This window comes from Egretta garzetta, unplaced genomic scaffold, assembly GCF_000687185.1.
Source record: "Egretta garzetta isolate BGI_Z169 unplaced genomic scaffold, ASM68718v1 scaffold68, whole genome shotgun sequence".
NCBI classification, from domain to species: domain Eukaryota; kingdom Metazoa; phylum Chordata; class Aves; order Pelecaniformes; family Ardeidae; genus Egretta; species Egretta garzetta.
The window spans coordinates 5,676,485-5,689,321 of record NW_009260774.1 but is presented as its reverse complement, the minus strand read 5'-3'; the positions used below and the strand labels follow the sequence as shown (position 1 = coordinate 5,689,321).

Genomic DNA, 12,837 nt, shown 5'->3' with positions numbered 1-12,837 from the left:
CAAATACCTCAGGGTGGCTTCCACCTCCAATGTCAAAATGATGTAAAACCAGAATGTTTTATTTAGACAGGACTTCTAAGCTAGGAAGTCTCACCAGAAACAAGCATAGAAATAGATATTCTGTCTTCAGTCTGTGGTGCAACCTTCAGTAAACTCAAGAATTTATTCCACCTCGCCCATTTTTTTTTTCCCCATAGACCCTGGCTTATGGCGATATGAACCATGAATGGATAGGTAACGAATGGCTTCCCAGTCTGGGTTTACCTCAGTACCGAAGTTATTTTATGGAATGCCTGGTAGATGCAAGGATGTTAGATCATCTGACAAAGAAAGATCTGCGTGTGCACTTAAAAATGGTGGATAGCTTTCATCGGTAAGTTTGCATAAAGACTACATGTATAAAGACTTTTATGTGTCTGTCAGTGCTCAGTGCTGCACAGAATAAAAACGCTTTCTGTGGTTCTGGCTTGGAAAACCCCAGAGAAAACTGAGTGCTATGTGTCAGAAATCTGAATTGAGAGAGACTTCTTTAGTTATAGCAACCACATTGCAATTATGTCTCTCAAAACTTAGATCTTGGTACAGATAAATTTCATAATATATGGGGAACCATTAATATATAAATAAAGCCTCGACAATACAGAAACAGTAATAATTTATTAAGTGGTTTAAAGTATCAGAAAATGGTAGACTAAGATTTGAAGCCCTGAGATCTCATAATAATGAAAAGCTATTGTGTGTAGCACATAAAAGCTGTTAACAGTACAAGCAAATTGACAGTTGTTTGGGTTATCTAGGGATATAGCCAGGAAGCTAAATTGGAAATATGGAAATAAAGGCATTTAGACTTTAGGGAGAATGATGTTTATGTGACAAGAAGTGGATTTTTTTTTTTTAATGTACTGTCTGATTTGTCACTCTTTTGAGGCCTGATTTGACAAAACATTTCACAGCTCGCAAGGGCTGACCTTTTCTGAATACAATTTTTAATGTTTTGGGTTTCTTATGCTAGAACATTTATTCAAACAACATACTCATTTTGGTTTCATGCATTTCATTTTTGAAGCCTGTGGAGTTTTTTTTAATGGTTTTCCTCTCCCCTCTGTCCTCAAGATTTGCTACATGGGCACCATGAAACACCTCGTGTGTAATGCAGGAAAGACATCCTACATATGTTCCCATCTTAAAAATGATCTTTATTAACTCTGTAAATGTTTCTCTTTAAATAACAGAACAAGCTTGCAATATGGAATCATGTGTTTAAAGAGGTTGAATTATGATAGAAAAGAACTGGAAAAGCGAAGAGAAATGAGTCAGCATGAAATAAAAGGTGATAGTTCCTGGGAATGAATACTGGGAATGTTTTTTCTTTTGAAGCTTGACATTATTAATCCCTTGTCATGCCATTTTAGCAAAGCATTTAAGCATGTGCTTTAAGCAAAACTAACGTAAGAGTCCACCTGTCTTCAGAACACAAAATACCTCCTTAAATTAGGCATAGTTAAGTACTTTGCTAAACTGGGGCTCCAGTTCTGAATGGCAGTTTGATACATACATTTTGCTAAATTGGATTTTGGGGACAGATCTTATCCTAGCCTCTTTTCAGTCTCAGCAGCAGAAGGCCAAATAAGCCAATGGGGTGTGCTGGGGGCAACACTGGGAAATCACTCAGGATGCCAACACTGTGCTCCTGCTTTTGAAAACATTTGCCTTTGATTTCTTACTGCAAAATGTAGATCATGGAAAATGTTGCTTGGAGGGATGGCCACTGAGGCAGTTGATTGGTATATAACAATAGTTCCTAACAGAACTGGCCTTATTAGAAGAATTAATAGCTGATTTTAAAGTATTTTTCTGTGTAAAGCTTTCTAGAGCAGTTAAAGGCTCACTGTGTGTTTCCTTATATGTGACTATTAGGGTGGTTGTTTTTTTTCCATTATCAGAATTGAATCCTTTGATTCCTTGAAGCATTTCCAGCTCTATCAAATACAGCATTTAACACTTCTCAAGCACAATACTGAAAGCATGCCTTTGCTCAGGGCAGGTGATGGCATGCACTAGTGCAAAGACAAAGACTTGGATATGGAGGCATCAGAGTCAGTCAGCCTGAGCAGGTATAGCTGGAGACTGACGTGGGGGAATTGGGTGCTGCTCTCAAATTGTGGCGTTGCTTCAATGCTAGTCACCGCTAGGACAAGGGTAATAACCCACAGCCTCCTTCACCCAACCTTCACCCTGTCATGCATGGGTCAGTTAGACATGGTCCCAGGTGGGGTTTGATCTGGGTGATCCCTGGCTGCCATGCTGGGTTTCAGCCAGTCCTGACCCCAAAGTCTGGGATGCTCTTGGTCAAGCGATGGAGAATGCCTGCTCCCAGAACAGCTACATTAGCTGGACTTCTAAGGGTTCAGAAAAAACCTCATCACTTAGTAACACAAAACTCAGCATTATGTTTTCCCACTCGCAAGTATGAAGAGCAGTATAAGGAATTTCCTTTTAATCTTACAGGCAGGGTAGGATACTTTTTTTAATAACAGCCAAATCCTCAAAAATGGGTTCCTAGCTCATTTCATTGCCTTAGCTTTAAAATTGGCATGGACCTTAACAGCTCAACCAGCTTTCTGAACTAAAAATAGTTTTAGTCTCTAAAATTGTGAACTCATCATTTGCTTTATGGCATGCTATAAAATGGTAGGTGCTGACCCAACTCTCAAACTGTTTAATACAAAACTCTCTAGTGAAGCCTTGAGGAACGGATATTTTTCCTGTGCCCTTGCACTGTTAAACTGTAGAATCTTTCCTAAGAATTGAAAAAGTATCTATAGGAGGTGGGAGGAATTGCATGCCCTCTGGAGGCACCCTTCTCCTTTGGAAACTTTATTTAGAATAAACATTTAATTTGAAGGTAGCTAAAAATTACACAGTTGCTCCCACACCTTGGGATTTGAATAGGAGATATAGAAGCCATTAAAGCTATATGAATAGTTTGCTGGCATTCCTCATTTAAGAAATAAAGCTGTATGACATCCACAGCGCATGCAAACCCTTTATAGTTTGGAAGTTATCAGGTATCAAAAGACTGAACTGGTGTTATGTCCTTACAGATGTGCTGGTATGGAGCAATGATCGTGTCATACGCTGGATACAAGCTATTGGCCTCCGAGAATATGCAAATAATATTCTAGAAAGTGGTGTACATGGTTCACTTATAGCACTGGATGAAAACTTTGATTACAGCAGTTTAGCTTTATTATTACAGATTCCAACACAGAACACCCAGGCAAGTTTGCTCATGCTACTTCTGGTTAATCTGTACCCATTACTGCCTTTTATTCCTCTTCAACCATTTTAATTTTTTACTTTGGTATCTCTAGGCACGGCAGATCCTTGAGAGAGAATACAACAACCTTTTAGCACTAGGAACTGAAAGACGACTTGAGGAAGTAATTAATTTTATTTTCAGTATTTATAAAATTTCACAGTAAAATATAAAAATTAAATTGAATGCATGAAGACATTGTTAAAAAGAGTCAGTTACAACTTTAAGAAAAAAAAATAGGAAGTTCCAGTCAAGGTTTTTAAAGTAACCTCAGTACAGCTATGTATTCATATCATTTTGGATGCTAAATTTGGCGCTGCGCTCTTAAGATGAACATTTTCCATAGAGGAAACATGCAGAAAGGAGTGGAAGTTTCACTGGCCAGAGCAAGTGGCAGCAGGGAGAATGACTCTGCAACCTATTCTTTAGGACACTTACATCCTTTCTTTACAAAATAAAGAAGAAAAGTGGATTTTTGGTGGGGGTTTTTTGGTTCTTCAAAGTTCGTTAATATAAGTGTGGGATTTGGGACAGTTGTCTAGGATGGGGAATCTCAAACCCACCTATGGAAAATATTCATCTTAAGGTAAGAGTCCAGTGCAAAAATGTTCAAATCTTAGACTTCTGCACATGCAGAAGAATAAAACTTTAAAGGACTTGCTGAAAATGTGAGATGCCTCTGAATTCTGTGCATGCACACGAGCGTTTAATTCTTTAGTAGCACTTTACCTAAGCCTCCTAACGCAGTAACAAACCACTGCACTTTCTGTCACTATAGTTGGAAGAGATCTGACGTTTAAGAAAGTTCTACTTTAGCTGACACTAAAACCCTCTACTATACCAAGTCAGAGATTTAAAAGAAGTTTTCCACCCTAGCATTTCATCTGTCTAAAGCATTTGCTTTTTTACAAGAGTGTCTCAAACGCATTGCAGTTACTGGATGCAGTGCAACAGAGCAGGGTAGTTGTTGTGGAATACATCTGACAGTGGGAGAAGCAGCAGACAGCATGCTAATTAAGCAAAAAATTTCATTTTGCTTTATCAAATACAACTCTGTGTGTTGACAGAGCGATGACAAGAACTTCAGACGTGGCCCCTCCTGGCGACGACAGTTTCCTCCGCGCGAGGTTCACGGGATCAGCATGATGCCGGGCTCCTCGGAAACGCTGCCAGCTGGGTTCAGATTAACCACAACATCGGGGCAGTCACGGAAGATGGCGACTGACGGTATGCAGTCATTTCTGCACTTACTGTTGGAAAGCAAGAGGCTTATTCTACCATGCTAAATTGCCTTTTAGTTGCATGTCTGTCTTGCACCAGAGCAGCTGCATTCATGTAACTAGGATGAATGGAGTCTGGGAGAGTTGAATCAGGGAATGGAAAAGCACTGACTTGGCATACCATTGATTTTTTCAGGTTTGCTTCAGATGGTCAGTGTTTATTTAGAGAAAAAAAAAAAAAAAAAAAAAAAAAGGCAATCTAGCCATCCTAGACCTGCAAAGGAAACATTCAGAAAGAGAGGAATTAATTTACTGACTTTCATCTGTAGGTTGCATATAATATCTAAGCAAATTTTTCAGCTAATTAGCCTCTCTAGCAGGTGGAGTGTATTTTAGAGAATGAACTTAGAAAGGGCTATCACCTTTATTTTCCTATTTGACTTCCAAACTAACTAGCTTAGCCTTGACCATCAAATAACTCAAGTTGCTAACAATAACAATCAGACAGGCAGTGTAGTCAGCAAATACTGAATTTCAGGTACTAATTGAGTTACTATATACTGGTCCTAATTTTTTCTGGAAGTCTTTCAGTTTCCAAAAGATGCACTAACTCAGCAATGACTGGAAAAGTAACAAGCAGATTAATAAATAAGTAAAATATAAAAATCTTTGTAAGAGGGCAGGGAGAAGGGACAAATCCCATTGCAGCTATTTCTTCACGTATATGGATAATAAAGGCATGTATACCTGCCTGAAGTTCTGAGGAGTACCAGTACGCAGACTGGCCTATTTCAAATACTGCTGTTTATTTCCTCATGAGAGAATTTAGGTCTACAGATAGACTTGTCTCAAAGTAATTTAATATACTGCTTGTAGTGATTACATTCTGTAACTCTTGAATGAACTTGGTATGACAATATTGCCATCTAAATTCCATTAAAGCCATCTAAATTTCATTAAAGTTTCTCACCTTTAAAAACAATACTTTATAGATGCACTTACAGATGGAATAATTTATTGATCGCATCACTGAATTCCATTGACTCCACTTGCTCATGTGCACGCTTTGCTTTTAATCCTGCACTTTTTGGCAATGATGAAGCTGTAAGGCAAGAATCCATTCCAAGGCAAATGCCATGTACAAATAAAGGTACTAGCTCCCTAGGCATTTCCATGGCCCCCATTACAGTAGTAGATTAAAACCTCACAAACATTCATAGATTTCATCTTCTAGCCATGCTATGAGGTAGAAGATATTATTCCCATTTTACAGATGGGGAACTAAGGTACAAGGGAGATTCAGTGATTTACTTGAGGTCTGACAGACGGTTTATTACTGAGCTGGCTACTGAACCCAGTAGACTTAAAGGTAGGTAGCTTTGAAGACCTACATCTTCATCCAGGATTTGGTTTCCTATCTCCCAGTGCTAAGACCACTATAGTATTTAAACAGCATGGTAGGTACAGTATTAGGACTTCCAAAATAAAGACAAAATTGAGTTTTAAACTGTATTTGCTTAAGACTGATTTCCATAGTACACCAGACATGGAGAAACTCTCAGTTCTGAACTAGACCATGCCCAGATCAATGTCACAGAAAGCCACAGAGCAATTTAATAACCACCCTTCCAGTGGGAAACAGACTGATTTATTTTCTTTGTGATTCTAAAGAGGTTCTGGTTTGTTTCTTTTTTTTTTTTTTTTTTTTTTTTGCAATTTGCAGTTGCTTCATCACGACTGCAGAGGTTAGACAGCTCAACAGTTCGCACATACTCATGCTGACAAGGCCTAGCAAAGAAGCCAGCACTGAATTGTTGTGAGTATTCGTAAGGGACCATCATGAAAGCTTTTTATAACTGTACACTACACCAAATATTCCTTGGCATTATTCACCAGCATGGAGCAGAGGACCTAACTCAGACTCACTAGGGTGGTCATTTGATCATGACAGCAGTCTCAAGGTCAGTCCAGGAGATGCTACACTATTCTTTTCCCCATCTCAAAGAGCAGATTCTTACTGCTGAAACCACATTAGCAGAGAAGATGAAAGTTTTCAGACAACTCTGTTCAGATGATAGCTCACCGGCCACAACCTATTTTGTACGCTCTAAAATGTAAAGCTAGAATTGGAGAGACAGCAGTAGGCACAGGGAGTGAATTTACTTTATGAGAGCTTGAAGTAGTTCTATCAGGAGCTAGGGGGAGAGAGAGAGAAAAGGAAAGCTAGTAAAGCAGAAGATATTTAAAAAAAACAAAAACAAACCAAAATGTAAGTGAGAGCTGTGGCTCAATTTTAAACATCAGGTAGCTGCATAAAGCTAGAACAAACCTTCCCCTATGCAGAAAATCTTCCAAAATTATTTATTACAGCGATTCTGAATTATTTGAGAAGTGCAAGAATTGACCAGTGGCAAAGAAAGGATATTCTGAGCTGGATGCAGCTTTGGATCAAATCTAGTACTGGTATTCATGCTGCATTTGTCACCGCTTATCTTGTGCACATGGCTATGAATCTCACAGATTCACCCTTCCAGAGTTCTGTGGAAATACACTGTTTTCTGCTGCATCACAAGTTTTGCAAAAAATACTACCTTTCATCAATATGGCACCATTTCATGCTAATACTTTCTCAGTAAAACAGTTTTCCATTTAGTTACTCAGGGGATTGTAGAGGAGCTGGAAAGAATATTTGGATAGCAACAAAACCTCACCAGGCATTAAACATGCTTCAATAGCTGTTATTTATTGTAGCCAAGATGTGCCAGGCTCTGCAAGAAAGGCCTTTTTTTCAGATTCCCAAGACTGGGAGAGGCTTGGGGCCATCGAGATTTTACTAACTCTGGGTATGTTCAAAAAGTGCGTAGGACCAGCAAATGTTACCAGTGGAAAACGTAGATTGCCGAGGATCCTGCTGATGACATAACCCTTACTTCATAGAACTTCAGGAGACTGCAAGAATATAAAATCTTAATCTAGTAGAAAAGGGAACTTTTCATGCCACCACTACAAAATAAGCACAGGAGGTTTTGGTTTTTTTTGCTAAAATAGGTAAGTTTAGAAGCTGGTCCTACAATGATGATGACAAAGCATGTAAACTATATAAATCTTTTTATGTGTACATACGTATAGATTAGAGCTTGGTGTTCTGTCAGTAAAGTCAATGACAGTGCTCTCACTGGGTTCAGTGGGGGTAGAACTGATAGCAGACATGCATATCTTTTCTCCTATATGCTTCAGAATTGCAATGTTGAAAGCAATAAAGTATGACCAAGAAATTAAGTTCAAACACTAAGCTATCTATTTAGGCCAACAGTGATGGGCCAGGCAGCAGGTGATCTTTTCCAATAGGTCTGAAGAGTGCAACAAGGGCAGAAACTGAAAATTGGTATGTTAACAAAAATTAATTTAAGATTATCCAAATTGTTTATTCCCACTGTACTAAAAAAAATTGTCTAAAAGGTAGCAATCCACAAACAGAAGTAAAGTGGCAAACTTTGCTGGCACTTCATGATACATATTTTGAGCAAGAAGTTATATAAACTATACAAGTAAACTTCAGTTTCTAGAAGGGTATTAGTAGTGTTTCAAGAATCAGTGATATGTATCACATCGGTGCTTGCTGCTTGTCCACTATTCTGCCAATTACGTTCTTAAATGCTTGACAGCTCTGTAAGAATATCAAATTTACATCTAAATTTTAAAGGCTAATATATGAGGATGGCTGCCACTAATATACCACTGTTTCTTTTCACCTACCATATACTCTTTTTAAAGAAGCAACAAGATGGTGTGAACTAGAGCTTAGGTATATGCACTGTTCATAAGTGCAATTTCAAAATGTCATGCAGCTTAGAAACCAAAGCGCAAGTTAAAATTATTTTGGATTTCAGTAAAATATATAAAAAAATAAGCAGGGAAAATATTTCTTTCATTATTATATCAAACTTGAAAACTTTAACAAATTATCTGAATCTCAAGGATGAACGCATAAACAAAAACTGCTCACATGGGGGACGTGAAGTTGGTTGAAGGGCAACAGAAGAGTTTTCAGAATTTTGTAATCACGGTCCTGAGTAACAGTTTCTTCATGGAAGGAAGCGACTGATACTTGGACAAAAGGGAAGATTATTTATTACAGTATGCCTCCTGAAATCTTCCAGATTCTGGTCAGACTGAGACCCAGGCTTCTAACACCTTGCCTAGAATACATCAGTAGCTGTGTTACTCTGGTGATTTAAACTATCTGCACGCAGAGAATTGGGGACTGGTTCTAACTAAGCAGCAGAGGGGATGGATAGCTGGATGAGCTGTCATGCAACAGCAATGTAAGAGAATTTTTTTTTAATACTAAAGGGGAATATGCATATGAAGAGCAGTCTGAAAAAAAGTGCTGCAAACAGGTCGCACGTGGAACAAATGAGATGGCCTGTGATCAGAGCAGATTCTTGGTTCTGCTGCAGATTCTTGGTTCTGCTACTCACCTGTCTTACAGAGAATGCCAAAGCCTTGTACTTCAAAATAGTTTATGCCAGCAATACCAATTAGGTACAACCTTATAGTGTCTTAGGGTGTTTCTTCACAACAGCTGGGTTCAATTCATATGCTTTCAAGTTGCATTTGAGGTATTTTTTTTTTAAAAACATTTATTGAAACCACCACGACAAGCTGCCAGAAACCATGAACTGACATTCTGGGAACAGTCACACGAGCATACTCTGCGCAGCCCCATTTGAGCACACTCTCAAGATCAGAAATTTAAGAACATTTAAGACTGCTGGTGTCTGGCCATTTAATCTTGCAAAAGAAGTTTACCACAGAGCATGTGGGACAGGTCAAGCTCTCTGCTGTGGTGGCTGTATGCTGCCCAGCTGAGCATCTGCAATGCCATTACACAGCCAGTGGATTTGGCAGTTACACTGCCTAAGTAAGCTTTCCCAACACTCTTCTCTTATGAAATACTTGTCACCACCAAGTCAGAAGGCTCAGCCAGGACAGTTTTGTTGCCACAGGGTGGAGCAATAGAACCCACTAGTTTCACTTCTCTTTTATTAAAATGTCAAAGGGGATCTGGTAAAATCAAGTATGTACTTTATCAATGAAGGGTTCCAAAGATGATTTGTAAAGACAGATGGAGAAGAAGAGTTCCAAAAAGATGTGAATGATAATCTGGAAACAGCTGTTCCATAGCAAAGAAATCGCCAGCGTGGAAAAAGATAAATGCTATCAAGCTGCAGTGAACAAGGAGAGTCACAGAATATATCAATGAGGTCTACACCCTTAAAGTGCGTGTTCAGCCTTCTGCCAAACAGGCAAAAGTCTGCAGATGCAGGAAAATAACCCGAGTGCTGAATCAAAACATTGAGAAAACAACTGTAAAATGAACATAAGCAGGTGTTTGTTTCAATCTAGGACAAGAACCAGTGTACATTAGAAAATATTAAAATGCATTATTAATAGATTTATGTTGCAGATCTAAAACAAGAAATGTATGTCTCTGTCAGGTACTCAAACCCCATGGTTTAGTAAACCACGCAATAGCTTACTTAGTGCTATAAAGTTTTCTGGTGTCATTGCATCCTAGACAAAATTAGAGTCAAAGAAGAATCTCGCTAATTAATGTTTGTTTATTTTTTCCCTTAGATGTCATCTCTTTCTTCTACTTTACCTGAAGTGCACTACCACTACTTAAGAAAAAGAGCATTTAAACTCTCTGCAAGAACAGGGTAATAGGGAAGAGAACATATAAGGTATATCAGACCTTCCTTTCATGGATTGGTTAGTTTAAGACGAGTTAAAAAAAAAAAACAAACTAAATTACTATTACAATTAAAACAAAAACAAAACAACCTCCCCCTTTCCTCTCAGCATCTCTGTCATCAGAAATTTGGCAGTAGTGCACATCCAAAGCTTTTATCAAATGAAGTCACTCATTTTTACATTGTTCCATCTGTTTTATTGTAAAATACTAGACATTTACGTATTTACTGTGTATGTATTTCTTTTAAAATGTGTAAGTCTTATGTAAATGGATATAAATATGATTTTTTAAAAATAAAATCTATGGTACATGGGGTCTCAGTGCAAACATTTGACAATACAGTGTCAATAATACTGTTTGTATCTTTCCATTCCACCATTTTTACAGTTTTTGGATTGTAACAGTCAAATGAATATGTTTAGCAGAGTTAGAAGCTTCAACATGTTCCTACTGAAAAAAATCTGTCAATATTTAAAGTTGAACACCTGCCTCTGATGATGTATAATAGAATGACATAACCTGGAACTGGAGCCAAAATGGACCTCTAAAGACAAAAGGGAAATGTCAGATATCTGTAGAGAAGCACCATGATGGCTCACCTCTTGACAAATAAACCCAGAAGAACTGTTTACAAAAAAAAAAAAAAAGCAATTTAATAAAACATGATTTATACAAAAAACAAAAACTTTCTTCTATGTTACCTGTGGACCAAGAAGAATCTTGCTTTACCAAGAGCCACCTTTTCGTTCCAGGATCTTCAGACACCAGCCAGCATTGGAAAATTAAATCTAATATTCGCATAGAATCAGATTCTTGTTTACAGATATATTCAACAAAGAATGAAAGAAAAGAGAAGCCAAACCCCACCATTTCTTCATTATAACAGGGCATTAGACAGGCTCCTATCTAACGTTATGCTTTTAGCCAAGATGGCCTTGCTGAGACTTCGCAGAAGTCAGTTTTATCAGAGGAAATAACTGAAAGACAGAGTGATTAATACATAGTGTAAAAAAGTTTAGAAGAGCAACTATTACCTGCTGTGGCTTTATTTGGTGGTGTTATTGTTGTTTATTCTTTGTTTAAATGGGAAGTTTCAAAGTAAGACCTACTTAATAGTCATTTACCTATTTGCTATTTTTCTGCTGCTTGATCTTAGCTCAAGACCTGTCTTTTAGTTATTTCTTTTAGCAGTTTGATCTGCAATGTTTGCACGTACATAAACATTTGTTTTGTCTATTTTCATTTGGCAAACTTCAGTCAATCAGATGGTGAAAGATTTTTCTCCCCCAATGTCAATAAAAAAAGAATTCAGTGCTATCTGTGTTTATAAGTCTATTAAGCTTGGTACGAAGTAGCATTAAAATAGTTGGATGCCAGATACTTCTCATAGCGAAGCATAAGCATGTTTTGCTACTAACAGGCGTGAGTTACAATGGATTTACTGGTCAGAATCTGCCACGAGAGGGAGCACTGGACTTGCTGATGGGTGCAATACGATGGCTTGGGTTAGCACCCAACTGGCTCTTTTACCTACAGTTCCTCGGACTTAACCGACATCGTGGCTAGTGTTCCTTCTTCTCCCTCCCTCAGCCCTCCTTTTGGATTATTTTAGTCCCAAATGTCACAAAGTAAAGCAACGCAAACACCATTTTCAGTGGCTGCAGTATCATTTGAATGCAATTCCCCTCGTAAACGCCAGCTCCCATTTCAGAGAGTTTCTTTTTCAGCTCGCATTATGCTCACACTCAAATCCAGAGGGCAGATGGGAACGAGGGGAAAAGAATAAGCAAGATCCTGCAACCAAAGCTGCAGGTATCCTGCCTAGGAGTACAGCACCCCCAAATTATTTCCATAGTGGAAGAAAACAGACCAGAAGAATTAAAAATACATTTTTAAAAAGAATAATATTGTGACTTCAGTTTTTATCTAAGGCTAACATATAAAATCTTCTGGTACATCCCTGTCTCCTCCATCTGAGCTGAAGCTCTACTTTCAACATCTAGAAACCATGTCCCGTGCTAAATCTTCTCTAGTTGGCTCCAACCCTTTCAGCACACTGGGAACAATGATTACATCAACCTCTTCCAGCCAAGTTTCAATAACTCCCTGACCATTCAAATCTACCCACATGCTGCTTCTCTCTAAAAACAAGTTCTCTCCTAGCACTTGTTAAACAGGCTGGTTCTTCCTTGATGGTGTAACCAGGTTGCTGGGCAGCACCAGAGCCACGCAAGAATGACCCCTCCTTCGCCCCTTCTCCAGCTCGGCACCAACCTAAAGCTGTAGACAAAGCATTCTGCAATCACAGTTCCTCAGTAAAAGGCTCCTCTGGAAAACAAAAGCAATGTCCATGAAACAACTATTTTTCCATACTGCACTTCTGCAATCAGGTGGCTTTGTCTGGGTTTTCTGAATGCTGATGAATGAGACATTTGGCATTTCTGGAATCCTCCACAGTACCAGGGCAGTAGCAGAGTGAGTGACCACTCTGCCCCTCTCTTTTATCCCAGTCTTGATCTTAAATGATTCCCACCAAAACA

The 12,837-nt window shown here is 38.5% G+C and overlaps 1 protein-coding gene across 3 annotated transcripts in view; it reads left to right on the top strand.

Annotated features, from left to right (window-relative positions):
* PPFIA2 (PTPRF interacting protein alpha 2) overlaps positions 1-6,321 on the top strand; it is a 333,320-nt gene extending 326,999 nt beyond the window's left edge. For all 3 annotated transcript variants that reach the window (XM_035901684.1, XM_035901686.1, XM_035901685.1), the window contains 6 exons: positions 198-373; positions 1,233-1,330; positions 3,105-3,280; positions 3,375-3,443; positions 4,387-4,546; positions 6,263-6,321. In XM_035901684.1, coding sequence (XP_035757577.1) covers positions 198-373; positions 1,233-1,330; positions 3,105-3,280; positions 3,375-3,443; positions 4,387-4,546; positions 6,263-6,321 — 738 coding nt within the window. The remainder of the gene's footprint in view (positions 1-197; positions 374-1,232; positions 1,331-3,104; positions 3,281-3,374; positions 3,444-4,386; positions 4,547-6,262) is intronic.
* Positions 6,322-12,837: the final 6,516 nt, after the last annotated feature.